The sequence below is a fragment of the Solea senegalensis genome, linkage group LG7, assembly GCF_019176455.1.
Source record: "Solea senegalensis isolate Sse05_10M linkage group LG7, IFAPA_SoseM_1, whole genome shotgun sequence".
In the NCBI taxonomy this organism is placed as follows: Eukaryota; Metazoa; Chordata; class Actinopteri; order Pleuronectiformes; family Soleidae; genus Solea; species Solea senegalensis.
The window spans coordinates 926,117-952,165 of NC_058027.1; the positions used below are offsets into that span (position 1 = coordinate 926,117).

General features: G+C 39.8%; 4 protein-coding genes across 20 annotated transcripts in view; 1 reads left to right on the top strand and 3 right to left on the bottom strand.

Moving 5' to 3' along the window:
• The window catches only part of tcf12 (transcription factor 12), a 46,455-nt gene extending 46,134 nt beyond the window's left edge, over positions 1 to 321 (bottom strand). For 2 of the 6 annotated variants that reach the window (XM_044029861.1, XM_044029858.1), the window contains exon 1: positions 33 to 312. The gene's annotated coding sequence lies outside the window, so the exon portion shown is untranslated. Of the gene's footprint in view, positions 1 to 32 lie in introns of all 6 variants that reach the window. The other 4 variants (XM_044029860.1, XM_044029862.1, XM_044029863.1 and 1 more) reach the window with 4 other exon arrangements.
• Positions 322 to 1,902: 1,581 nt separating this feature from the next.
• Positions 1,903 to 13,907, top strand: znf280d (zinc finger protein 280D). 9 transcript variants are annotated; one of them, XM_044029852.1, is made up of 19 exons: positions 1,956 to 2,191; positions 3,283 to 3,425; positions 3,631 to 3,836; positions 4,504 to 4,603; positions 4,702 to 4,926; positions 5,071 to 5,133; positions 5,231 to 5,337; positions 5,956 to 6,140; positions 7,983 to 8,140; positions 8,222 to 8,322; positions 8,399 to 8,545; positions 8,821 to 8,955; positions 9,195 to 9,412; positions 10,278 to 10,418; positions 11,229 to 11,294; positions 11,380 to 11,495; positions 11,683 to 11,707; positions 12,600 to 12,812; positions 12,843 to 13,907. In XM_044029852.1, exons 2-19 carry the CDS (start codon positions 3,290 to 3,292, stop codon positions 13,237 to 13,239), a joined length of 2,739 nt encoding a protein of 912 aa, XP_043885787.1. In that variant the 5' UTR covers positions 1,956 to 2,191; positions 3,283 to 3,289; the 3' UTR covers positions 13,240 to 13,907. The 9 variants fall into 9 exon arrangements, with proteins under 9 accessions (XP_043885789.1, XP_043885787.1, XP_043885788.1 ...); XM_044029853.1 differs by having other exon boundaries at positions 12,897 to 13,907; XM_044029851.1 differs by having other exon boundaries at positions 12,600 to 12,782; positions 12,813 to 13,907.
• Positions 13,908 to 15,229: 1,322 nt separating this feature from the next.
• Positions 15,230 to 17,266, bottom strand: LOC122772598 (testis-expressed protein 9-like). The gene is made up of 7 exons (XM_044030779.1): positions 17,173 to 17,266; positions 16,981 to 17,052; positions 16,651 to 16,742; positions 16,396 to 16,569; positions 16,185 to 16,319; positions 15,397 to 15,531; positions 15,230 to 15,322 (listed from the first exon to the last, which is right to left on the bottom strand). The coding sequence occupies exons 1-7, from the start codon at positions 17,264 to 17,266 to the stop codon at positions 15,245 to 15,247; spliced, it is 780 nt and encodes a 259-aa protein (XP_043886714.1). The 3' UTR covers positions 15,230 to 15,244.
• Positions 17,267 to 17,758: 492 nt separating this feature from the next.
• On the bottom strand, positions 17,759 to 26,022 carry LOC122772141 (testis-expressed protein 9-like). Of its 4 annotated transcripts, none has more exons than XM_044029871.1 (12): positions 25,659 to 26,022; positions 24,206 to 24,309; positions 22,271 to 22,334; positions 22,083 to 22,159; positions 21,679 to 21,721; positions 21,479 to 21,567; positions 20,360 to 20,511; positions 20,060 to 20,151; positions 19,233 to 19,406; positions 19,022 to 19,156; positions 18,325 to 18,459; positions 17,759 to 18,205 (listed from the first exon to the last, which is right to left on the bottom strand). In XM_044029871.1, exons 1-12 carry the CDS (start codon positions 25,839 to 25,841, stop codon positions 18,191 to 18,193), a joined length of 1,263 nt encoding a protein of 420 aa, XP_043885806.1. In that variant the 5' UTR covers positions 25,842 to 26,022; the 3' UTR covers positions 17,759 to 18,190. The 4 variants fall into 4 exon arrangements, with proteins under 4 accessions (XP_043885806.1, XP_043885803.1, XP_043885805.1 ...); XM_044029868.1 differs by having other exon boundaries at positions 17,759 to 18,242; positions 25,659 to 26,019; XM_044029870.1 differs by having other exon boundaries at positions 17,759 to 18,242; positions 20,360 to 20,469; positions 25,659 to 26,018.
• Between the last annotated feature and the right edge of the window lie 27 nt (positions 26,023 to 26,049).

Here is a 26,049-nt window from a genome sequence, read left to right on the forward strand (position 1 = left end):
CGAACTCACACTCGGTTTTTGTTGTTTTTTACCTTTTTCCGATTCAAATCCAGACTAGGGTGATCTGTGACGGCCTGTCCGTGCTAAACACCTCAACACGCGAACTGTGGCTTTAAACGGCGTCAACGCCTGAGACACTTGTCCTCTCTATGTTTATGTATAAATGTATGATATAGATATAGATATATATACATATATATATATATCTATATCACTAACGACTTTCCCTTAGGCAGGCATTTCTGCTTAGCACGAGCCGCAGCACCACGACGGCTTTGCTTTTTGTATCACTCCGCCAGCAGAGAGACAGAGACAGAGGGAGAGAGAGAGAGACACGCTGCTGGTCCCCTACACACACACATACTGTACACACACTCACACATGCTGCACACACTCACACACACACATGTCAAACACACACACACACACACCACCTCCCTTCACTAGCCTGTAGTTTAATGAGCTGCATCGTTTCAGAAATGTCACACACACACGTATTTGTCAGTGTTTTGTCCTGTAAGGAAATAAAAGTGAACCATTTCATTATTGTGAACTTTATTGTGAAGCTGCTTCACTGCTGCGTCAGATGTTCACTGAGGTTTGTGTAACAACACATCTGTGCATGTGTGTGTAAAGCTGCTTTACCAACCTGGCAACATAAGCAAGAACAAATAGATCCACATTTTCCACATATTTCAATCAGATTTGGAAATGTAAATAATGTTTAACGTGTTTTCATACAGATACTGTGGTCATGTCGAGGGGACTTGTTTCAAAATATTCAGATGCTTAATCTTATTTTCATTTAACTTGCCTGACACATACGTCTGTAGTTCACTGTACACTCATGTAATCTAATCTAAATTTGGAGGAAATAGACCTCAAACAGGCTGAAAGCTTTATCTGTATCACCAGAGGGTCACGGGGGCGCTGTGCCAATGTCAGCTGACATAGGGTGATTGGTGGGGTCACACCTTGGACAGTTGGCCAGTCCATCCCAACGCCACACATAGAGACAAACAACCATTCACTCTCACATATATGATGCCACTGAGTAGAAGTGCATGTTGTTTGTTCAGAAAAACAGAAAAATGAGAGAGAAATCTCCCTCTCCCAGGACGGACAGACGCATTTACTGTCATTTGTTTATTCATAATTACTGCACATTAGATGAAGAACGATGAATGAAATCGATGCAATGCATATATAAAATAGTAGGAGGGAAAAAATAAATATGAATGATTGAAAAGGTAACAGTCATCGTCATCAGTTTACCAGTGAAGATTTTGACACATGATGGTGTTGGTGGTTTTTACACTGGTATGCATAATTACTGCCCTCTACTGGATGAAACCTGGCTCTAGTGGACTGACTTTGCTATTGGCTGATGTTTTCCAATCATCAATGATCACCAAAGAAGAAGCAGATGCAATATTTGATAGCCAACAGTGATAGTGGTGAACTATTTATAGATATATCATTACATCGATGTGTTTTTCAATATATTAAACCGCCAAAGAAGGACATTGCCTTAGTTTGCATTGCTTGTGTTTGTCAACCCGGTTTCTATCATCTCTGACTCACTGTTACAATGACTTGATTTCTGAACGCTGACTTAAATAACATGGCCTGACACAACAAGCTCAAACGCACGTGCATGGACCCAGAAGTTCTGTCACACTGTCATGTTTTCACAGAGGCTTCACTCGCCCTCTTCTAAGTTGATGTAGCATCAAATCTTAATCTTATTTATCGTACTTATGGGTGATATATTCCATTTATGTCAGTGTTACTCACCTGACCTTTACTGTTGTATGGTAATGACCGACTCCAGGCTGCGGGAGGCAGCAGTGCGCCACCGACGCGTGAAGTCTGCCACGTCAAAGCAGACGAAGAGGAAGTGTGAACAAGTGTTTCCGGGCTCAAAGCGCCTGCAGCGGAAGCGGCTGCAGCTCCACAATCTCATTTTCTCTCCTTGTGTTTGTGCAAAATCGTGCTCGCAGCCTGAATTCTGTCCTGGAGACTTGTCCAAAGTGAGTTGACCTGGATGCGGCTCTGGCTGTCTGTCTGTCTGTGTGTATGTGTGTGTGTGGGGTACAGACAGACAGACAGCAGGAACTAAGTCTCTGAGCCTGTGAATCCCAGTCTTTGTCCCCGCGTCCACCCGCGTCCACCCGCGTCCTCCTCTCAGGTAAATACGAGCACACGGTCGTCGGTCGTTAACGGCCCGTGGAACATAAACACGGGCTTAATGTGACAAATGAAATGTGGTCAATTATTAAAAACAACGTTTATTTGCTTCCGTCCGCAGCCGTTCAACCATTAACCATTAACGTAAGCGAGTTAGCGTTGGTAGCTAATGCAATGTTAGGCTAATAACAACATAGCGCTGAGCTAGCACATGCTAGTGTTAGCTCGTAAGAGCTGGAGAAAAACCGCTGTCAGCTTTATTTATTTATTTAGTTGTTTGTTTGTTTGTTTGTGTGTTCGTTCATTTATTGTAAAGTGTGAAGGAAATACATCAGCACAAACAATAAACTGTGGTCATATCTGTTCATTATAATTCTTGCTAATTACCCTGTCCCATTTAGTGCCACTGTCACGTTTGGTTAAGGAATCACATTCTTCACTATTTGTCTACTTTACACGTGCTTACAATCTGTATTTTGTTATAAACAATGGCTCAAATATCGAGGTGTAACTCAGGTATTTTAATTGTAGTGAAACAACAAATAACTATGATCAGCACAGTTCTTCAGAGTTGTTTTGGTCATTGCAGCAGTAAACCACCTGTTTTCAGAGAGAAAGCACTGATTAACCAACTGCTCCTCACTAAACGACAGACAGACAGACGTGGAGTCCTTAATTTGACCCCATATTTCCCACTGAATTTAATTTATATTGGACATGACGTGCTGATAGCGAACTAGGTTAATATAATATTAAAATATGAAGTAACGTGTCATTGTTGTGTTCATAACTTCAACATTCACACAGGTTTTGGCATTTTGGTGCTTTTAAGATTCCTTGTTTTCTTGAGTTTATAAATTTAAGCTTAAATGTTGAGCTGAAAATGTTGACAATTCATAAACTAAACATTTCCTCATAAGTGTGTAATCATAATTTTTAATCATCATATTGCTCATATTTTTCAGTTTGTCTACACCTGCCACAGACATTTTTGTTAGCATTAGTATATGTGTGTGTGTGTGTGTGTGTGTGTGTGTGTGTGTGAATATTAGTTGTGTCAAGGTAACTGAAGGCTTTATTGTTCTATTGCAGCGCCACAATGTCTGAACTGTTTATGGAGTGTGTGGAGGAGGAGCTGGAGCCGTGGCAGAAACGAGCCCCTGAAGTTCACTTGATAGAGGATGATGACGACGACGACGATGATGATGATGAACCCATCTTCGTTGGAGTCCTCTGTATGTTGTGCATTTTTAAATAAAGAAATATTAAGCATTTCACTCCTTATTTTGTTGACGTTGAAGCTGGTGGATGAAGTTTACTGCTGTTGGTATTAATAGATATAATCATAGTTTATGAAGCGATCTGCTAGCTCCTTACTTTAAAGGACTAAATATCCTCCTGTTGAAGTGTCTGTTTTTGTCCTTTTGTATTTTCTTACAGCAAACAACCAGAAGAGTAGTGAGCCTAAACCTCCACCTCCGCAGGCAAACACTACAGCAACACAGGAAATAAAGCAGCCTGTTCCTCAGCCAGCCATCAGCTCCCCACCAATGATGCTGCCCCTGAATATCGCTCGAAATGCAGTGACTACCGTCGCACCCACTCTGACAACAGTGACTCCACAACCCGTCATTGTCAATAACCAGGTTATTCCCTCATAACATTTTCCAAATAACAAGCTAGAAAAACAACAAACCATAGGTGTTTTTCCTCTACATAGTCCCCGATTGCCTTGTCATGGCACGGCTCAACTCCACGTGGTTTGGTTCGTTTTTCATGACTATAGCTCCTCCTCAACGCGGGCGACTGCATGAAACTGCCGCGACTTTGTTTTATACACGACAAACAATCGAGCGACTAGTGACTTGTAAAGTAGTTTTCAGCGTAAGTGAATCATTAGTATGAGTTAATTACTGAAACACAGTGGCAGGGTTTGTGACAGCAGTGCTGTCTCTAAATACACCAGGCTCCTGTTAAATATTGAGATTTTTAGACATGTTCTTGTTAAATGTTAGAGATGAATGCATGTTTTCAGGATGTCTTTTTTTACTGATCTACCAGCGACGGAACTCTGACCACTCAGTCACGCGTAGTACCAGCTCCGCTCGCTTGGAACCTTGCTAGAGCAGCTCCTAAAAAAAGTGCCAGGTACTATCGTTAATGGAAAAGCAAAAAAACGAGCCGTGTCTTGCCGAGTCGAGCTGTGCCGGGACTGTGCAGTGGAAAAGCGGTTTGTCTGGAGTCATATAAGTTAATATTCTTGATTCATGATGAAGAATTACTCTAATTATGGATTTAAAAAAAAAATTCCAGGGATTTATTGTCGCGTCTCCACAATTGGCAAACAGTGGTGGTCTTATTGCCTCCCTTGGTAGACAGTATCCCCCTGGAACTTCGTTCACCATCGTACCAGGTAAAACTAAGCTCACTGTTCTATGGGGTAGTTTTTCGATCCTCTCTCATCAGTGATTTTGGGTCCTTTGTCTAATAACTTGTCTCCTCTGTTTTTAGCTGGTCAACAGCAGGTTTTTCAGCAGCTCAGTACAGGCACTGTGATACCTGGTGCTGTCCACAGGCCTCAGGTCCAACAAATCAGCAACAACATTGTGACGTTGTCAAACGTCCAGAACCCAACTGTGTATACAACTCAAGCTACTCACCTGCAACCCAACCAAACAGTCGCCCTCACGCTCCAGACCAACTCTGAGCCTGTACAGGCTAATTCCACCAACAAAGGTAATCGCCTCAGATTAAACTCACTTTTACATGCCGTGTGATGCAGTGCTGCACTGTGTTTACATATGTTTATTATGTCAAATAATCTTCTGGCAATCATTTAAATGTACTTTGTTTTCTTTTAATTCATACGTCTCAAATCAGGCAAGCGAGTTTTGCCACCACAGCAAACGGACACCGTGGAAAAAAGAGCAAAGCTAGATCTCGGTAAGTGTCTGTTCACAAATAACAAACACTGAACCTGATCGTTCCTCTGATGTTCTATTGTCATATCATTTGTACCTGTTTTTGTTTTTTTTTGAAGGGCCACCTGAACAAATTTCAAAAGGGGAAAACGGAGTTGTGAAGAAGAAGTGTCCTAAGTGTCAAGAAGAGTTCCTTACACCAGGAGCGCTGACATTTCACATGATGGTAAGAGAAACTGGTGGAAACAAATGGCAATGGCATCATCAAAATATTAATGTTAGACAAACTTATGAACCCAGGCATCAACACAAGTTAAATCTACAGCTGTTTCTTCACATCCTCTAAACATCTGTTTAAAGTCCAGTGTCAGGGGAGTTTGGACATCATCATGAACCATGCAGGGAGACAGGGTGGTGAGTGATGGGTGTGCGAGTGAACAAATCATATTAGCCCAAACTAAAAGGTTATGGATTTTTATTATTAAGGATGGATCATCATTCTGTGTCCGCTCAAACGTACGTCAGCCAGCGCAACCCTGTCCAGTCCAGTCCAGACAAACTCTTGTTTTCATCATAAGAGACAATAAAGAAGATGTAACCATGGAAAGTTGCTTGAGTTTACATGAGCTTACATGTCGACACCACATTCAAAGAAGACAAATTACTACTAAAATTGATTGTGATTAATTATGTGTTTGTGGAATGAGACTCTTGTTTTAGTAACAATGGAACTGCGGGCATAGACGTGAAGTTGGTATGACCCAGCCCTTAACACACAGACAGTACCTCACTACAAACAAATGTCTGCTTTAAGTAAAATGTTCTAAATGTGTGTTTATTTCAGGGTTGCTGCACAAATCTTCAAAGTAAGGCTGCGTCAGCGCAGACCAGTGCAAACAAGTTCATTATGCTGGTCTCTGATTTCTACTACGGCCAGTGTGAGGGCGAGAGTAGAAAGCAGGAGATGCAGAAGACCAACATGACATTCAAGTGCCAGAGCTGTTTGAAAGTTCTCAAGAACAATATCAGGTATGAGGATGTGTTTGTCTTGCACTCAGTGAAACAACATGGCAGTAATGAATTCCCTCTGACTTTGCTTTGTCAGCTGAAACTATAAAACACAGCCAGCGCACAGCTGCACTGTGCCCTGGCTGTGTTTTATAACAATGCAATTATTCATTTGGAGGCGTGTGCCTGATGATACCTGACAACAGAAGACCAATATCAGCTACTCATTTCTCATACTAAGTCGTTCCTTAATTTAACCGACAACAAAACCCCACAATTTCAAGTATTGGACACTAGAGTGAAATGTATTTAGCAGTAATGTGTTCATGTTAGACACAGTCCCCACACACACACACACACACACACACACACAATAACCCCAGCATCTTTCAAATGGCAGACTGCTGACAAATATGTGTCTGGTAGCGTTGGACATGTTTGGCTCTCAGATGGATGACAGTATCACACCGCTTTCCCTCTTGGGTCTAAAGATGAGTAACTGCTCCTTTGATTAAATAACTTTCCTTCACAACACTGCAAAAAAGCTTCTGTAAGCTGCTTTTAATGGGGCAACACATTCGTACTGCGACCGCACTCTCACAGTCGGGGTCAAAGTTCGTCCACTTAAAAATGTCTATTAGAGGAGCTGAGGTAGCAGAATGTACAGGCTGAAAAATGGGCCATGTCTTGTCAGGGCAGCGGTGGCAGGAAGCTGTGGCATCATTAGGTAAAGCAAAGATGTGTGTGTAATTGCTGATATTATAAGGGCCATTACACGCGCTTAGAACGTGAAGAGCACGGAGATGATCTCATTTATCTTAAAACCCTCGGGGACCTGGTTCATAACTACTGCTGCATGCAAACACCCCATGAATATTTAAATTCTTTCCCCTGCTCCTGGACATTGTTTTTGTTTTATTGTATTTTATTAGTAATTATTATTGTGAGACCACAGGTGTATAAGTTAACCTTAATGTGCCTTCATTTGTATGCATGCGCTATTTTTATCTTCAGATAAAGGCGTCTGTGTCTCGTGCAGGAAAAAGTAACCCAATTATTACACTTTTTAGCCCTGAAAAGCAAATTCATCTTGAAACGACTGCTGTTCCCATGTTTATAAGCTCTGTTAACTTACAACAGTGCTTTGGTTTATGTTCTCGTAACAAACATTTATACATCGTTTCCTCAGACTACACAAGTTACAGAAAAGAATGTTAAATGGAATTATTAATTAAATATCCTCTTTGTCTCATTTAGGAGAGTTTATTGGCAGAAATGAAATATATTACTCATAAGTATGTTTGAATGAGTGTATGAACACAAATCATTTGTTTTTTGTAGCCTTAAGGACTCATTGTCTTCTTCTTCTTTCATTTCATTCTTCGTGTGAATTATTCTAGAGAAGTGTCTCATTAAATGATCACTACCTTGTATTTCCTGTAGATGGTCTGAGTGACCTGAAGGTGTATGCTCTTTGAAATATTCACATCATTCTTGGGAAACATCCTTGTGCACTCGTCTAAATCTCAAAGAAAATTAACAATAAACAGAATGTTAATCATTTAATTAATTAAAACACAAAAAAGTGTCCACAAAACCTTTCAGAAGTGAATACTACTGCTTAAAAACCTGGTCTTTCAGCAGCACTGCCAGTCCAGTCACAGACAGTTTACAGTCTGTACAGTGTGACGCCGTCTAATCATCAGCTTTTGAGTATGTCACATTCATTTGTGTGCGTGTGTCACATTAATGTGTGTGTGTGTGTGTGTGTCACATTCATGTGTTACACGTGTGTGTAATCACATTCATGTGTGTCTGTCACATTCATGTGTTACGTGTGTGTGTGTCCACGCTGCTCTGCAGGTTCATGAACCACATGAAACATCACCTGGAGCTGGAGAAGCAGAACAGTGAGAGCTGGGAGAGCCACACGACCTGCCAGCACTGTTACAGACAGTACATGACTCCGTTTCAGCTGCAGTGCCACATCGAGAGTGCTCACAGCCCCATCGAATCCACAAGTATAACATTTGACACACACTGCTCATTAAAGACTGAAATGTTAATATTCCATTTCTAATTGAATGTCTTTTCTTTTGTAGCCAATTGTAAGATATGTGAGCTGGCGTTTGAGACGGAGCAAGTGCTGCTGGAGCACATGAAGGACAACCACAAGCCCGGGGAAATGCCTTACGTCTGTCAGGTCTGTCGCTCTTTACTGACGTGTGGTTTGATGTTTCAGTCTAAGCACGTGCTCATGTTCTCTTCTGTGTCCACAGGTTTGCAATTACCGGTCCTCTTTCTTCTCCGATGTGGAGACACATTTCCGAAATGTCCATGACAACACAAAAGACCTGCTCTGTCCTTTCTGTCTCAAAGTTCTTAGAAGTAGTCATATGTACATGCAACACTACATGAAACATCAGGTATGGTGCTTTTCATCCAGTAAAACCTTTTTATGAGTCTTGTAGTTTCTGTATTTTAAAGAGATTTAAAGCCTGATAACTTGTTTATGAACAAGAGTTTAAAGTTTCTGCTAAGGTGAATTGATTCTCTGCCCAGAAATGTAATGCAAGCAAATCCCAGCTCTCCTCACCTGCCGTGAAAGCAGCCCTTTTATCGGCTCTGGAAGCAGTAAATCTACTAATCTGCTCGTACTGTGTATTAATCACAGTGTTTTATGCGTTTGTTTGTGTCTCAGAGAAAAGGAATCCTCCGCTGTGGGAAATGCAGACTGAACTTCCTCACCCAGAAGGAGAGGTTGGAGCACAAGACTCAAGTCCACAAGACCTTCAGGAAACCCAAAGCTCTGGAGGGTCTTCCTCCGGGTACAAAGGTCTGACATCAGCACATTTACATTTACACACATTTATTCTAATTCACTGTAAATTGAGTCTCAAATAAAAATGTCAAGTCTTATTTTAGTTGCTTTTTGTTAAAAACACGTTTATTTGGCATAATAACGTCTGACTCTGGATCCAATGATATGATGGCAGAGTTTGTGATGTTAGCAAATATGTATATCATGTCATATTTGGATTATACTGTTGTATAAACGCTGTTGTTTGCCTCCAGGTGACTATCCGAGCCTCCCTCACAGGAAAGACGCCTGCCACGCCCGTCTCATCGGAACACTGTGGTGTCACCGTCACCCCGGAAAAACAAAGCAAAGCTGCGCTCGGTGTGTCCAAGTCTAAGCTGAGCATCTCTGCAGCTGCTAAAGGAAAGATGTCTCGCAGCAAGAAGAAAGAAGTGCAGAATTCCAAACACAACGTGTCCCTCGACAATCTCAGGTTTTTAACACACAGATCAGAGACAGAGATACGACAGCTGCAACTCTTTGTGTTAGTATGTAAACCCTAACACACTTTCAACAGTCAATCAACAAAGGCCAAATCCATTTTTATCAGAGGCTTCAGGTTTAAATTAAAGGGAGATGAGACGTGGAGGAAGAAGGATGCATCCAAGGTCAAACTACACCTTTTTTTATTTATAGTCCAGTCTGACAAACATGGTCCCTGTCAGCAGCAGGAATCTCTAACACAGTGTCACAGTTATACAGTGTAGTTTCATAGTGAGCAGCAGTCAAGGACTGGAGAAACTTCAACAACGTGATTTCATTGAGCTCTTAAGTTTTAACAAAGAAAATATCAGCATGAGACAGTGGTTATGTTTCCATCCTTTCCTCCTCTTCTAACATAAAACGTACACAGAGCTTCTGATGCCAGGGTTTATTACCGTCTTCCTCTTCATGTCGGTCATGATAACTGAGTAGGTGTGATAACAGTGATGATCCTAACAGACCAAAGGTCATGTCGTCTGACCTCGACATCAACACAGACGTGTGTTTCATGGTCAAGTCCTTTAATGCCGCTCAAAAAGTGGGTTTCTGAAAATAAATAATCCTTACCTGGCTCTGGGCGTCAAAATTAGGACCCTTCCTCTCGTCCTCACCGTTTATATGAGGCTTCACCTCCTGGATATTTATGACGGCCAATTAAGAGAGGTCATTAAAGCAGAGAAATCCATAAAAGGCACTTTAGTAAATAGTGGGGTTTCTTTGTGTGTAGAGAGTGTAATATTAACACTGTTTAGCTCTGTGCTAGTTTTTGGTCACATTTTGAACAGTTTTACGCTCTTTATTTCTCCCATTTTCAGCGCCGGTGGAAGAAGTTACACATGCATCGAGTGTAATTCACGGGTCGACCATTTCTTCTCTCACTTCCCAATGCTGTCGAGTTGTGGTGCGTGCAAGTATCAGACCAGCTGCAAAGTCTCCATCGGAAATCACATGATTAAGTGAGTAAAGCTGATCACATGATTAAGTGAGTAAAACAGATCACATGATTAAGTGAGTAAAACTGATCACATGATTAAGTGAGTAAAACTGATCACATGATTAAGTGAGTAAAACAGATCACATGATTAAGTGAGTAAAACTGATCACATGGTTAAGTAATGTGAGTAAAACTGATCACAAAGATTGTGATTGTAAAACTGATCACATGATTAAGTGAGTAAAACTCACATGATGAGTAAAACAGATCACACAGGATTAAGTGAGTAAAACAACTGAGTGAGTGTGATGAGTGAGTAAAACAGATCACATGATTAAGTGAGTAAAACTGATCACATGGTTAAGTGAGTAAAACTGATCACATGATGAGTGAGTAAAACAGATCACATGATTAAGTGAGTAAAACTGATCACATGATTAAGTGAGTAAAACTGAACATTGATTAAGTGAGTAAAACTGATCACATGATTAAGTAAATGATTAAGTGAGTAAAACGATCATGATTAAGTGAGTAAAACTGATCACATGATTAAGTGAGTAAAACAGATCACATGATTCACATGATTAAGTGAGAAACAGATCACATGATTAAGTGAGTAAAACTGATCATCATGATTAAGTGAGTAAAACTGATCACATGATTAAGTGAGTAAAACAAATCACATGATTAAGTGAGTAAAACAGATCACATGATTAAGTGAGTAAAACTGATCACATGGTTAAGTGAGTAAAACTGATCACATGATTAAGTGAGTAAAACTGATCACATGATTAAGTGAGACATAACAAATATGTTCTGTGACGTCCACCAGGTTTCATAGCACGGCCAAAAACAGACTTCTGAAGAAGGATCCGAGGAAGAGTTTGTCGACGCTAAAGTGAGTCTGCAGAACAACAATAACGATAACCTCAGTATGTTGAGTGTGTGTGTGGGTGAGAAAACATCTTTTTGTTTTTCCTCAGATTAACTCTGGTCTGTCTCAACTGTGACCTCCTGGTGGACGCGTCAGGCGGTGACCTGATGACCAAACACTTAACTGATCGACCGAATCACATATGCAAAATCATTCAGGAGAAAAGTAGGTCTATTTTCCTCCTGAGTCATGTTGTGGGTCTGTGACGGTGTGATGCACATTCTTACTCCTGTGTTCTGTTAAGTTTGTGTTGTGATCCAAACACAAACACTGCTGCTGGATCACAGGGAGAACTTTCATGTTTGATTTTTTTTTAGGTTTCTTTAAATAGCTGTGTTTTTGTTTAACCCAGCAGATATCAAGACCAAAGATCAAGCGTGAGTAAAAAAAAGAAACATGAAACATTTTTATTCTGTCATTTTTAAACAACAGAACATGGATATAATGGAAGTAAATCAACAGAAGGCAGTAATGCTACGTTAAAGACCTTTAAAAAGAAAAGAGAAACCTTTGTTAATGTCTTAAAGGGGCACTCTAAAGGATGAAATGACATGTAATGTAATGACACAATATAGAGTTTCTTTTTTCAGCACAGCATTTATGCAGTCTAAAGAAAAGATTACTTTCATTTCACCAGCTTTTTAACACACTTGTGCCAAAAGCACTCACTTTTCTTTTTAAATCGGATTGAATTTGTGATATTTGGAATTACGTATTTCAAAGTTTGCTCCGCTCATTTCAATGAACAACAATATTTTTTATGACTTGTGCCCAAGTATCACTTCTCAGTGATATACAATGAATCATAACTTTGACTCAACGACACATAAGAAGCCTGAAGATGTGACTTATAAACACACACCAGGATGTCCATATAAGGAGTTTACTCCTGCGGCAGTTCACCAAGGTTTAAATTATACCGGAAAATGTCATAATAAACAGTTATAAGTCTCAAGTCCATGACATAACATCTACAGTATCGATCAGCTATTATTATTATTTTTATTATTAGTAATATTAATATAGAGAAAAAAGATGAATTCATTGAAATAGCACATGGTTTTCTCAGGTTTGACCTGACACACCTGTGTTTGTCAAACCTCCATAAGATGTGACTAGACGAGGACAGAGCCCACCTCTGTGTCACATGACTGAAGTGCCCCTTTAAACTTCCACATTCCCAAAGAAACACACTAACCTTAGGTTTAGCTGCTCTGACGACGACAAACCTGAAGATGTGCTTTTGTTTTGCTACTCTGTCTCTCGCAGACTCACCGTGGCACAGCCTGCAAGTATCCTGTACCTCATGACATCAGCTGCTGCTCACAGACCACAGGACGTCACATCTGGACGTTTGTCTGGTGATGACGTCACATCTGGAAGTGATGATGGCGTCACATCTGGACGTTTGTCTGGTGATGACGTCACATCTGGACGTGATGATGGCGTCACATCTGGACGTTTGTCTGGTGATGACGTCACATCTGGACGTTTGTCTGGTGATGACGTCACATCTGGACGTGATGATGGCGTCACATCTGGACGTTTGTCTGGTGATGACGTCACATCTGGACGTGCTGATGGCGTCACATCTGGACATTTGTCTGATGATGACGTCACATCTGGACGTGATGATGGCGTCACATCTGGACGTGATGATGACGTCACATCTGGACATTTGTCTGATGCCTGCATTGATCAGTCAGAGCCAGAGTTGATGTTAGAAGCCGGAGATCAGGGTTCCTCTGAAGATTTGATGAGAGGAGAAATCCAGCTGTTGTCGCTGCCTGCTGTGTCGTCTTCCTGTCCACCAGATGGCGCTGTAGAGCTGTGTGATGGAGCAGTAAGTGACTCGGAGAGTCCAGATGTTGGAGAGCAGTTCCCTGAGCATGAGACTAAATCTGAATAAAATCTGTGCATCAAACACCAGGACCACGGTCTTAACTCAAAAAAGTCAGATTAAAAAGAAGCGGTTAATGGTCCACACTTCATGTCGTCATTTCTTCTCGAAGTCTTTATTTAGGTACACGGCAGCATATTGTACTTATTTAACGTCCGTTAAAGAGAATCTTTTTGTAACATTTAGTTGGTTTCTCTCTCTCTCTCTCTCTCTCTTGTGTTGAATTTGAGCTGTGATTTCCTGTAACTACTGGTGTTTGTGTCGACCTGCACTGATGAACAGGTGCAGTGAGGATTCATCAGTGACCACAGAATGTAGCTTTAAAGCGTTAAAGAAAACACGAGCACATGTACAGCAGATAGCGACGTCCTTTAGAAAAGTCACTTTAGTCAAACACATGAGCCTTGATGTTCACAGATGACCTTTGTTACAGAAAGTGATTCATAAAACATAAAATGATGTTTGTTTACTTTGTTTGGCTCAAAATCTAAAGTTATTCTTTTTAAGCAGATGTGCAAATACGTCCTCGTCTGTGATGACACTGTAAATGTAACCCAAGTCTTTCAGTACATGCCTCTATCTCTAAATATGTTTTCATCAGATCTATAAACTGATGGCTTTGGATCAGTGGGTTTTTTCTCTTGTTTGTAATGTAAATAAATCTTAATTCAGTCGTTCTGGATGTCCACTGATTTTCACTGAAATCCTCTGCAGTGGCTCTGCAGCTTTCAATTGAACTTTTTATTCTTATTTAGAGATCAAGGTGAGAAATACAAGTGCAACTAAAATATGCGTCACATTCTCGTGTTTGTGTCAAATGCAGCTTTAACTCAGTCATCGCTTAGATATTAGATTTTTACGAAAACGTATCATATTTAATATACGTGGTGCACGTGTGTCATCATATTAATATTTTATCTCCTGACGGAGCAGAAGAGGAACAGATCAGTGAAGAAAGATATATCCCAGAATATTTAGGACACAGTCGTTCATTAGTGTATATACCTGTGTATACGTACATTTTATTTTATTTAATTTTGGTCGTCGATTCACTTCATTTTCTATTGTGAAAAGGTTCAACATTATTATTTTCCATGTTAAACCTTTTTGTTTCCCTGGGGAATAATTTGACGTAACACCTGAGTGTCCTGACGGAGCTGCTAATTTATGTTTACGTCACTTTGAAGCTTTTTGTTTGTCGCTCTTAAACAATTCTATCATAAAGCACACTGCTTTGTGACGTGCTATTAAACATGCGGGTTCAATTCCCGTTGTGCAGGTAACTTTCATTTTGTTAAATTGTCGTAAAAAACGGACTTTTATGTGTTAATTGATGCGTGGATTAGCTTAATGCTAGCGGCAGTTATTACGGGGTTTCCTGGCCCCGTGAGTTTGAGCACGGGTTGAATGAATGATTAATATGTGAGTGAAATTATTGTTCTTTATTGTGTGTGTGTGTGTGTGTGAAAAGGTTTGTTTGTTATGAGGTTTTTGTCCTAGATTATTGTAAAAAAAAAACCTTTATAAAATGAGTTGAATTACTGCACTCGTGTTATAGACTACACTGACGTATATATGTTATATACTGGAGCTTGAGTGAGAGACGTTTCTTTGAAAAAGGGAAGAAATCCCTCATCGCTCAATAAAACGACTGTCAATGAGACAAATATAAGCTGTATAGAAACAAACAAATATCTGTTTTTAAAGGGTTCAGGATAGAAGGTTTGGACACTTTCTAAAAATGCAGTAAAAAGTATTTTTGTTCATTTGTTAATTCACTTAAAATGAACAAATTTAATTCCATTTGTGTAACAAAGACATTTTAAAATTGATGCCTGAAGCAGTGAATATACTTACTCCACATTTCTGTTTGTCAGGTTGTCAGTGATTCAAGTGATTCAGACACATTTAAGTTTTTATTGCATTTTGAAAAAGAATCCTAACTTTTTTCTGGAAACGTAGTTTGTCCATTCTTACTTTTTCACTAAATAAATGAATGAATGAGTAAAGAAAGTTAAACGCTGAATCTGTGCAGAGCCTTGGTGAACTCGTCCTCTGTGAACGACAACAGTTTGGCAGCTTCTAAATGCAACTGAACACAAACAGAACATTCAGGTTAAAAACTTAGACGGAACATTTCAAACAGGTTTTTTATGAAACGCTCACCTTCTGTTTTTTCAGAAGATCAATGAGTCTGAGCTGTTTCTTAAATCCCACGATCAAATCTGCTTTCTGCTTTTTTAACATTCTGTTTTCAGCGAGGACGTTTTCTTTACTCTGGTTTTCCTCCTTCATCTTGTCCTGATTTCATAAGAGAAACTCAGTTAGAGACAATTTTCACCTGAAACACTCAGAGGCTTAAAACTTCATCTCGTATTTGTTTGCTTTAGAAATCCAGATGTTCTTGAGAAAATACATGGTCTGTGTGCTTCAGTGTCTGTGCTGCACTGACTGTGCTTCAGTGTCTGTGGTGTATTTGGTTCTGTGGTGTCTGTGCTTCAGTGTTTGTGGTTCTTTGGTGTCTGTGCTTCAGTGACTGTGCGTCAGTGTCCGTGGTGTCTGTGCTTCAGTGACTGTCGGTGTCCGTGGTGTCTGTGCGTGACTGCCGTGTGTCGTGGTGTCTGTGCTTCAGTATCAGTGGTGTCTGTGCTTCAGTGTTTGTGGTTCTTTGGTGTCTGTGCTTCAGTGTCAGTGGTGTCTGTGCTGCAGTGACTGTGCGTCAGTGTCCGTGGTGTCTGCGGTTCTGTGTTGTCTGTGGCGTGTGTGCTTCAGTGTCAGTGGTGTCTGTGGTTCTTTGGTGTCTGTGCTTGGTGTTTGTGGTTCTTTGGTGTCTGTGGTTCTTTGTGTCTGTGCTTCAGTGTTTGTGGTTCTTTGGTGTCTGTGGTTCTGTGGTGTCTGTGCTTCAGTGTCAGTGGTGTCTGTGGTTCTGTGGTGTCTGTGCTGCAGTGACTGACCTTGTTGATGTGTGTGATCTTGCTGAGTTGAGTCTTTGTCCTCTCCACCTCCTCCAGAGCTCTGTTCAGACGAACCTCCATGCTGCTGTGAGCAGACGCTGCCTGTTTGCTGGATCGGTTCAGATTTTCTATTTCCTGCAGGAGCAGAAACATGTGGAGCTCATGAACAGTCGATGATTGTTGTTCACAGGTGAGAACATGACAGTCAAACCTTGTTTAAAGCAGACACTTGTGTTTGAAGAGCCTCAGATTTTCTGTCGGATTCTTTCGCTGAAGCTTTGTGCTTCTCCATCTGTGTTTGCTGAGAGTTGATGGTCTTCTGTAATCTGGATCGATCCTCTTCAAGGTCCTTCACTTTAGCTCTGAGTTTAGCATTTTCATCTTCCTGCAACAACAGAGCACAACTGTTACAATTCAAACAGTTGATAAATGACGTGTAAAGTTAGTTTGACTGATTGTTTGTTACCTTCTTATAATTTTCACACGAGAGCTGATCCAGTTCTTCGTGTAAAATCTCCACTTTAGCCTTGAAAACTCGTATTTGAGCTTCAGAAATACCTGAAACAACAATATCATCATAATCATCATTATTAGGATCAACATAATCTGCAACAGCAGATCAAACACTGTTCCATATTATATCATTGACATCAGATCCTGACTGAACTTTGTAGTTAAACACGGTCGTGATGGATTAAAGCAGAATTCTCGCTCTCTTTAAGAGGATTTATTGGCAGACGCTGAATATTGTAATTTATAATAAAAGTGATGTTGCCTTTGTCGTGTTAGACCATACCGTTCTTTGTCACTGGCCTTGCTTTACAGCGCTGCCATCTTGGATCACCTGTTGCTATAGCAACCCAAACTGCTGTGTGCGTGTGTTGACTCAAACAAAGAAGAACACCATGCTTTCTGGCCTGTGAAGGCCACCGTAGTTCCCTGACACGCAAGTGAGTGATGATTAAATGTCTTCTATGAACTCTTTTACCTGCTCCTACGTTGTCTCCAACATGAGACACGTGATCGTCCACAGCGTCTTCATGAGGGACAGCATTGTTTGTCTTCTCCTCAGTGTTGTTCATCGTCTTTGACCTCAATTTGTTTATCACATTTATATTTGTTTATCACAATGTAACAGTGTCTCTGTTCACCTTAACCTTTATTTACCTTCATCTCTTTGTATATGAAAGGCAAAGATCATGTGAGTGAATTCCATTCAACCTTTCATCCTTTAGTTTGTGGACGGTGGAAACAAATGACTGTTGTTTCTAAATGTGAGAAACAAAAGAGACAAAGTGTTGTAAGATATTAAAGTAAAGACACGTGAAAGTGTTTCATCATGTGTCAAACGCTGTGGATGTTAACACTGTAACATTCACTCTTTGTGAAGTGATGAAAGTAAATGTGAGGAGGAAAAGTTGGAAGAACTAAAATGTAAAGACACTTTGACAAAGTGACTGTTTCCTGTTGTTAGGAGCCACAGACGTGATGAGGATGAAACACAGAGCAGCTGCAGTGAGTGAGTGAATCCTCACTATTCACAATGACAAAATAAAATAATAACAACACAAACATCTTTTTGTACAGATTTTATTTATGAGCAAACAGTGAAGAAAGCCTCTGTGTCCCTGAATCAACCAGAGACGACGACAACAACAACCTCTGCATGTAGACGAGCAGAGCCGGGAATCAAACCCACAACCTTTCAGGTGAAAGACGACTCGTGGACCACAGAGGTCGTACCTGTTTGTTCCAGATCTGACAAGGATTTTCTCACACTTTCAAAGATCCCTGTCATACAAATCCCGTCCTTAAACATGGTTCCTCTCATCATTTCTAATGTCATTACTTTTCCACAAATAATGAGAGATCATTTTATAAATGCAACAAACTACAGTTCTTTCATGATATCCATGTCCTCTTCATCTGAAGGTCAAAGGGTCAAAGGTTGCAGCCCTGACTTAAGCTGAATCTCAGTGTTTATGAGTTGCTCCAGTCGAGCGCCTTCATGAACTCGTCTTCTGTGAACGACAACATCTTTGCTGCTTCAAAGTGCATCTGCACACAAACACACAAACACACAAACCTGTGTTACATGAAAAACGCTCAGAAAGTGAGTGAACGTCTGAACTACACTCACCTTCTGTCTTTTGAGAAGATCGATGAGCTTGAGCTGTTTCTTAAATCCCATAATGAGTTCAGCTTTGTGTTTTTTTAACATTCTGTTTTCAGCGAGGACATTTTCTTTACTCTGGTTTTCCTCCTTCATCTTGTCCTGATTTAACAAAAGGAGGAGGAGCCAATATCTGTGAGTTCACGTTTGTTACAACTTCACCTCAAACAACAGGAGTCAGGAATCTATCAGTGTCTGTGCTTCAGTGTCTGTGGTTCTTTGGTGACTGTGCTTCAGTGTCTGTGGTGTGTGTGCTTCAGTGTCAGTGGTGTCTGTGCTTCAGTGACTGGTTTTGTGGTTCTTTGGAGTCTGTGCTTCAGTGTCTGTGGTGTCAGTGGTGTGTGTGCTTCAGTATCTGTGGTGTCTGTGGTGTGTGTGCTTCAGTGTCTGTGGTGTCAGTGGTGTGTGTGCTTCAGTATCTGTGGTGTGTGTGCTTCAGTGTCTGTGGTGTCAGTGGTGTGTGTGCTTCAGTGTCTGTGGTTCTGATGTCTGTGCTTCAGTGACTGTGGTGTCTGTGCTGCAGTGTCTGTGGTTCTGTGGTGACTGTGCTTCAGTGTCAGTGGTGTCTGTGGTGTGTGTGCTTCAGTGTCAGTGGTGTCAGTGGCGTGTGCTTCAGTGTCAGTGGTGTCAGTGGTTCTGTGGTGTCTGTGCTGCAGTGACTGACCTTGTTGATGTGTGTGATCTTGCTGAGTTGAGTCTTTGTCCTCTCCACCTCCTCCAGAGCTCTGTTCAGACGAACCTCCATGCTGCTGTGAGCAGACGCTGCCTGTTTGCTGGATCGGTTCAGATTTTCTATTTCCTGCAGGAGCAGAAACATGTGGAGCTCATGAACAGTCGATGATTGTTGTTCACAGGTGAGAACATGACAGTCAAACCTTGTTTAAAGCAGACACTTGTGTTTGAAGAGCCTCAGATTTCTTTGCAGACTCCTCGGCTAAAGCTTTGTGCTTCTCCATCTGTGTTTGCTGGACGTTGGTGGTCTTCTGTAATCTGGATCGATCCTCTTCAAGGTCCTTCACTTTAGCTCTGAGTTTAGCATTTTCATCTTCCTGCAACAACAGAGCACTCGCGTCACATCTTTCCAACCTTTACTATAAAGGGAGTCAAACTATCACAATAATCATTTGTAATTTATTATTAATGAATGCAGCTGCAATTTTATCAGAGTATCAAGTACCAACGCCTGTTTCTATTCTAACAGAACTGGACGTGAGAGCTGAGATCATGACGGTAAAAGTGCAAACATCTGTGTAAGTAAGAAGCTTCCCTGAGATAAACTTCAATAAAAACGTGTCCCACAGAGGGTTTAGTTTGGACGAGGCAGAGACAAGTCTCCCACATCCGGCTGAGACTGAAGGAGACCAGTGACTTAAAAAGCTTAGTGTCTGAGTCTCAGCGAGATTAAAATGTGAACTTCTGTCCACACAGTTTCTCAGATATTTACAATGATTGACAGACTGAATAATGGCACCGTCAAAAGATTTGTGTACAAAACACGCGGTTGTTGGTTTTTACCTCAGAAGAAGGTTTAATTTAAGTGTTAAAATTTATGTGAAGACTGAAAGACCGTGATTTAAAAGATGAAAAAGAAACCACCAGTGTTTGTAAAGTTTATGTGTATCTCATGTGATATCTTCATGCACACACACACACTCTCTTAGTACTACAATGTAGTTCTATTATTGTAATTGTTCAAATTTACCTTCTTATAATATTCACATGAGAGTTGATCCACTTCTTCCTGCAAAATCCGTATTTTTGCCTTGAAAACCCGTGTTTGGGCTTCAGAAACGACTGAAACACAATAATCAACATATTCAGATTAACTTTGTTAATCCAGCATTTGTTAATTTTCAGGACTGATCAGTGTCACATTTACAGATTTCTCAGTAAAGGTCAAAAGGTTTTAAAGTTATTCATTATCATTTAAGTGATCACTACTTTGCTTTCATAAGTATTTGCACATATTTGAATGAATGAATGAACGAACATTCATGTTCACCTGATGCTACTGTGTCATGATCATCCAGAACATGTTCGTTCATCTTCTCATCGATGTTCCTGATGGTGTTTGACAGAAAGTCTTGTGCAGCTGCTCCACGCATGTCTGTGCTTCTGTCATCAACATGAACGTCAGTCACAATGTAACAAACTCTGAACAGATAACAGTGACGAACGTCAGTCACAATGTAACAAACTCTGAACAGATAACAGTGACGAACGTCGGTCACAATGTAACAAACTCTGAACAGATAACGGTGACTCACAATGTAACAAACTCTGAACAGATAACAGCGTCGGTCACAATGTAACAAACTCTGAACAGATAAGCAACAAACTCTGAACCAAACAATGTAACAAACTCTGAACGCGGACGTCTCACAATGTAACAAACTCTGAACGAATAGCGCGCCAGTCACAATGTAACAAACTCTGAACAGATAAGCGCCAGTCACAATGTAACAAACTCTGAACGAATAGCGGTAAGTCACAATGTAACAAACTCTGAACAGATAACGGTCGCCAGTCACAATGTAACAAACTCTGAACAATACGGTGGCTAACAAACTCTGAACGAATACGGTGGCGAGCGCCAGTCACAATGTAACAAACTCTGAACAGATAACGGTGAACGCCGTCACAATGTAACAAACTCTGAACAATAACGGTGACGAGCGCAGTCACAATGTAACAAACTCTGAACAGATAACGGTGACGAACGCCAGTCACAATGTAACAAACTCTGCGGTGACCGCCAGTCACAATGTAACAAACTCTGAACAGATAACGTGACGCGCCAGTCACAATGTAACAAACTCTGAACAATAAACGCCAGTCACAATGTAACAAACTCTGAACAGATAACGAACGTTCACAATGTAACAAACTCTAACGAACGCCAGTCACAATGTAACAAACTCTGAACAATAAGCCAGTCACAATGTAACAAACTCTGAACAGATAACGGTGACGCAGTCACAATGTAACAAACTCTGAACTACGACGAACGTCAGTCACAATGTAACAAACTCTGAACAGATAACGGTGACGAACGTCAGTCACAATGTAACAAACTCTGAACAGATAACAGTGTAACACAATAACACATTTACAAACTCACTGTGATTGACACTCAGACTCTTTCCCTGGTCTTCTCGCATGCACGTGTTGTGATGATGATGATGATGATGATGTCACTCTGTTCCTGCTCTACACCTCACACACACACAAATAACAAAGTCAAAGTGTACAAAGATTACGCACACACACAGAGTACACACATACAGAGTAAAATAGTTGTATAAAAACATGATGCAGTACCTTCAGAGACTCCTGCACACTGCACTGTTGTGACGTCATTGTCCTGTAGGTGAAGACTTTAATTTAATCCTGTGCTTCTATTATCACACTTCACACTCTCCACACTCTCATATGTATATGTGTGTGTGTGTGTGTGTATGTAGGTTTTTCCTTGAGCGTTATTTGATATCTTGAGATAAGAGATCTTCATTTAGAAGTTTCCTTCTGGAGATGAGATTTTAAACCAGCAAAGAGACGTGTTCTCTGGTGTTTGACAGGCTGAGTCAGGAATCATCATTTAGCAGTGAGTGTTTGAGAACATGTTCTTAGATTAATATCTAGACTTTTGAAGATCGAGCCACTTAAACACCTGCTAAACTGTTTTATAACATGCTCGACTCTCAGGTTGTAATGATGATGATTACCTTGAATCCTCTTCATCTTGAAAGTCTGTGAGCAGAAGTGTGGACAGAGGCGTGGACAGAACTTCACTCTGTTCTCTCTAAAATACAGAAAACACCAGGAACCTGTTTCACTTGTAAAGTGTGAACATCAGCGTTCCACAGGTCTGATGTTCTAACTCTGCTGATGATGAACTCAGGACATAACTCACCATCAGCTGCTCTGCCTCTTTGACCAGCTCTGCTGTTTTAGCCTCCAGCTCTGCATTCATGAGTCTGATGGAAATAAACATAAACATGTAAACATGTGCTTCAATGTTACAGGAACAAAACCAAACATTTAATCATTGAATGAATTTGTTACTGGGAATGATTTTTCACTTTCACCACAAAATAAACACTGACACATTATAAACACTGACACATTATAAACATTGACACATTATAAACACTCATACATTATAAACACTGACACATTATAAACACTGACACATTATAAACACTCATACATTTGACATTATAAACACTGACATTATAAACACTGACACATAAACACTACATATAAACACTGACACATAAACACTGGGATACAAACACTGACACATTATAAACACTGACACATTACCATTATAAACACTGACACATTATTGACACATAAACACTGGACACTGAAACACTGACACATTATAAACAACACATTATAAACACTGATACATTATAAACACTGACACATTATAACACTGACACATTCACATGTCATAAACACTGACACAAACACTGACAAAACACCATAAACACTGACATTATAAACACTGACACATTATAAACACTGCATTATAAACATGACACATATAAACACTGACACATTATGGCACATTATAAACACTGACACATTATAAACATGACACTGATAAACACTATAAACACTGATACATAAACACTGACACATAAACACTGATACATTATAAACACTCATACATTATAAACATGACTACAAACACATAAACACTATAAACAGCATTATAAACACTGACACATTATAAACACTGATACATAAACACTGACACATTATAAACACTGACACATAAACACTGATACATTATAAACACACATTATAAACACTGACACATTATAAACACTGACACTGGACACATTATAAACACTGACACATTATAAACATACACACACTGACACATTATAAACAAACACTGACACATTATAAACACATTGACACATTATAACACACTAAACACTGACACATTTACATTATAAACACTAAACACACATTATAAACACTCTCATACATTATAAACACTGACACATTATAAACACTGACAACATTATAAACACTGGATACATTATAAACACTGACACTGCATTATTAAACACTCATGCAGACATACATTATAAACACTCATACATTATAAACACTGACACATTATAAACACATTATAAACACTCATACATTATAAACACTGATAAACACCACATTATAAACACTATTATTATACATTATAAACACTGACACTCATACATTATAAACACTGATACATTATAAACACACTCATACATTATAAACACTACATTATAAACACTCATACATTATAAACACACATTATAAACACTGCACATTATAAACACATTATAAACACTGACACATTATAAACACTGACACATTATAAACACTCATACATTATAAACACTGACACATTATAAACACTGATACATTATAAACACTGACACATTATTAAACACTGACACATGACTGACACATTATAAACACTCATACATTATAAACACTGTACATTATAAACACTTATAAACACTCATACATTATATAAACACTGATACATTATAAACACTGACACATTATAAACACTGACACATTATAAACACTCATACATTATAAACACTGACACATTATAAACACTCACACATTATAAACACTCATACATTATAAACACTCGTACATTATAAACACTGACACATATGTTCCACACAGGCTTCATGTCAGGTGGTTCTGGATCTGGATCTGGATCAGTCTTTTATCCTCAGTAATTAAATTGTGTTAGATGGAGCGTCTGCTGGTGAGTCTTTGGATCAGAGACATTATCAGAGACAATCACAGAACACAGTCTTGGTCTTACTTGTATTGTTGTTCCTGAGCAAAAAAGTCCGGAGTTTGTTTTGTTGTGAGCTCGGAGACAGATTTAGTCTCTGTCTTTGAGCTGGACGGTGGACGCCTCTTTGTCTAAACAACACAACGACACAGAATAACAAAGAGAATTACAGTATATCATTATTTAACATTATTTTACAAACGCTTTATATTTGTATTTCTCATTGTTGTGACAGTGATAAACCTGGAGAAGAGGAAAGATATTTACATCTAATCTTGTGCTGTGTAACACCATAATGTTGCATAGAATATAGTAGTATTGTATATTATAGAATAAAACAAACCCTTTCTGTAAATTAATCTACAACACAATCATATGTACAGACAGTGAGCTAAAGGATCGTTAGCTTTCTCTGCTGGAAACTAATGAGCAGCTGTGTTTGACTGTGTTCAACTGTGTTTGACTGTGTTTGACTGTGTTCAACTGTGTTTCACTGTGTTTCACTGTGTTTCACTGTGTTTGACTGTGTTTAACTGTGTTTGACTGTGTTTGACTGTCTTCAACTGTGTTTGACTGTGTTTGACTGTGTTCAACTGTGTTTCACTGTGTTTGACTGTGTTTAACTGTGTTTGACTGTGTTTGACTGTCTTTAACTGTGTTTGACTGTGTTTAACTGTGTTTAACTGTGTTTAGCTGTGTTTGACTGTCTTTTACTGTGTTTGACTGTGTTTAACTGTGTTTGACTGTGTTTGACTGTCTTTAACTGTGTTTGACTGTGTTTAACTGTGTTTGACTGTGTTTGACTGTGTTTAACTGTGTTTGACTGTCTTTAACTGTGTTTGACTGTGTTTGACTGTGTTTAACTGCGTTTCACTGTGTTTGACTGTGTTTAAATGTGTTTGACTGTGTTTAACTGTGTTTAAATGTGTTTGACTGTGTTTAACTGTGTTTGACTGTGTTTAACTGTGTTTAACTGTAAACATAACTGAACATGAACATAATCATGAACATAAACATGAACACAAACATGAACACGAACATGAACATAAACACGAACATAAACATAAACACGAACATAAACATGAACACAAAGGAACACAAACATAAACATGAACACAAACATGAACATGAACACGAACATAAACAAGAACATAAACATGAACACAAACATGAACATAAACATGAACATAAACATAAACACAAACATAAGCAAACAGAACATGAACACAAACACAAACATGAACACAAACAAACATGAACATCATAAACAGAACATGAACATGAACATAAACATGAACACAAACATAAACATGAACATAAACACAAACATAAACGTGAACACGAACACAAACATAAACATGAACACAAACACAAACACGAACATGAACATGAACATGAACACGAACATAAACATAAACATAAACATAAACATAAACATGAACATGAACATAACCATGAACGTGAGCTCGACGATACGAACCAGGGGAACCAGTGACTGACGCTTTTTTACCGAACTTCTTTCAGCCATGACTGAAACACAAGGAGAAAGGCGCGAGACAACACACAGCTGGTTGCTTAGCAACTGCTCTGACTGCAGTACGGTAGCCCATAAAAGACATTCAAAGTGTGCGTGCACACGCGCGCGTGCGTGTCTGGTCTCCATGAGGACAACTGGTCTACAGAGAGAGGTAACGCGCACACACACGCGGCGCGCGCTTCCGTAATGTCTATGTTGACATGTTTTGATGCAGAGACGTCAGTGCGCATGCGTCACCCCGCAGCCTGCCCTCCCTGTGCACATGCAGAGAAATCCCAGAAGTCTCAGCGGGGGGGCAGAGCAGAGCCGAGCCGAGCCGAGCCGAGCCAGAGCA

What these genes read in the sequence shown, in the direction of transcription:
- znf280d (XM_044029854.1), top strand. Translation starts at nt 3,290, where the DNA reads ATGTCTGAACTGTTTATGGAGTGTGTGGAGGAGGAGCTGGAGCCGTGG. An exon ending in GTCTTCCTCCGGGTACAAAG is followed by an intron (nt 8,956 to 9,194) that starts GTCTGACATCAG and finishes GTTTGCCTCCAG; the next exon opens with GTGACTATCCGAGCCTCCCT. An exon ending in GTGTCCCTCGACAATCTCAG is followed by an intron (nt 9,413 to 10,277) that starts GTTTTTAACACA and finishes TCCCATTTTCAG; the next exon opens with CGCCGGTGGAAGAAGTTACA.
- LOC122772141 (XM_044029868.1), bottom strand. Translation starts at nt 25,841, where the DNA reads ATGGAGACCAGACACGCACGCGCGCGTGTGCACGCACACTTTGAATGT. An exon ending in CAAGATGAAGAGGATTCAAG is followed by an intron (nt 21,722 to 22,082) that starts GTAATCATCATC and finishes CTTCACCTACAG; the next exon opens with GACAATGACGTCACAACAGT. An exon ending in AAGTGTCTGCTTTAAACAAG is followed by an intron (nt 19,157 to 19,232) that starts GTTTGACTGTCA and finishes CTGCTCCTGCAG; the next exon opens with GAAATAGAAAATCTGAACCG.
- LOC122772598 (XM_044030779.1), bottom strand. Translation starts at nt 17,266, where the DNA reads ATGAACAACACTGAGGAGAAGACAAACAATGCTGTCCCTCATGAAGAC. An exon ending in AAGTGTCTGCTTTAAACAAG is followed by an intron (nt 16,320 to 16,395) that starts GTTTGACTGTCA and finishes CTGCTCCTGCAG; the next exon opens with GAAATAGAAAATCTGAACCG. An exon ending in AGATCACACACATCAACAAG is followed by an intron (nt 15,532 to 16,184) that starts GTCAGTCACTGC and finishes TTATGAAATCAG; the next exon opens with GACAAGATGAAGGAGGAAAA.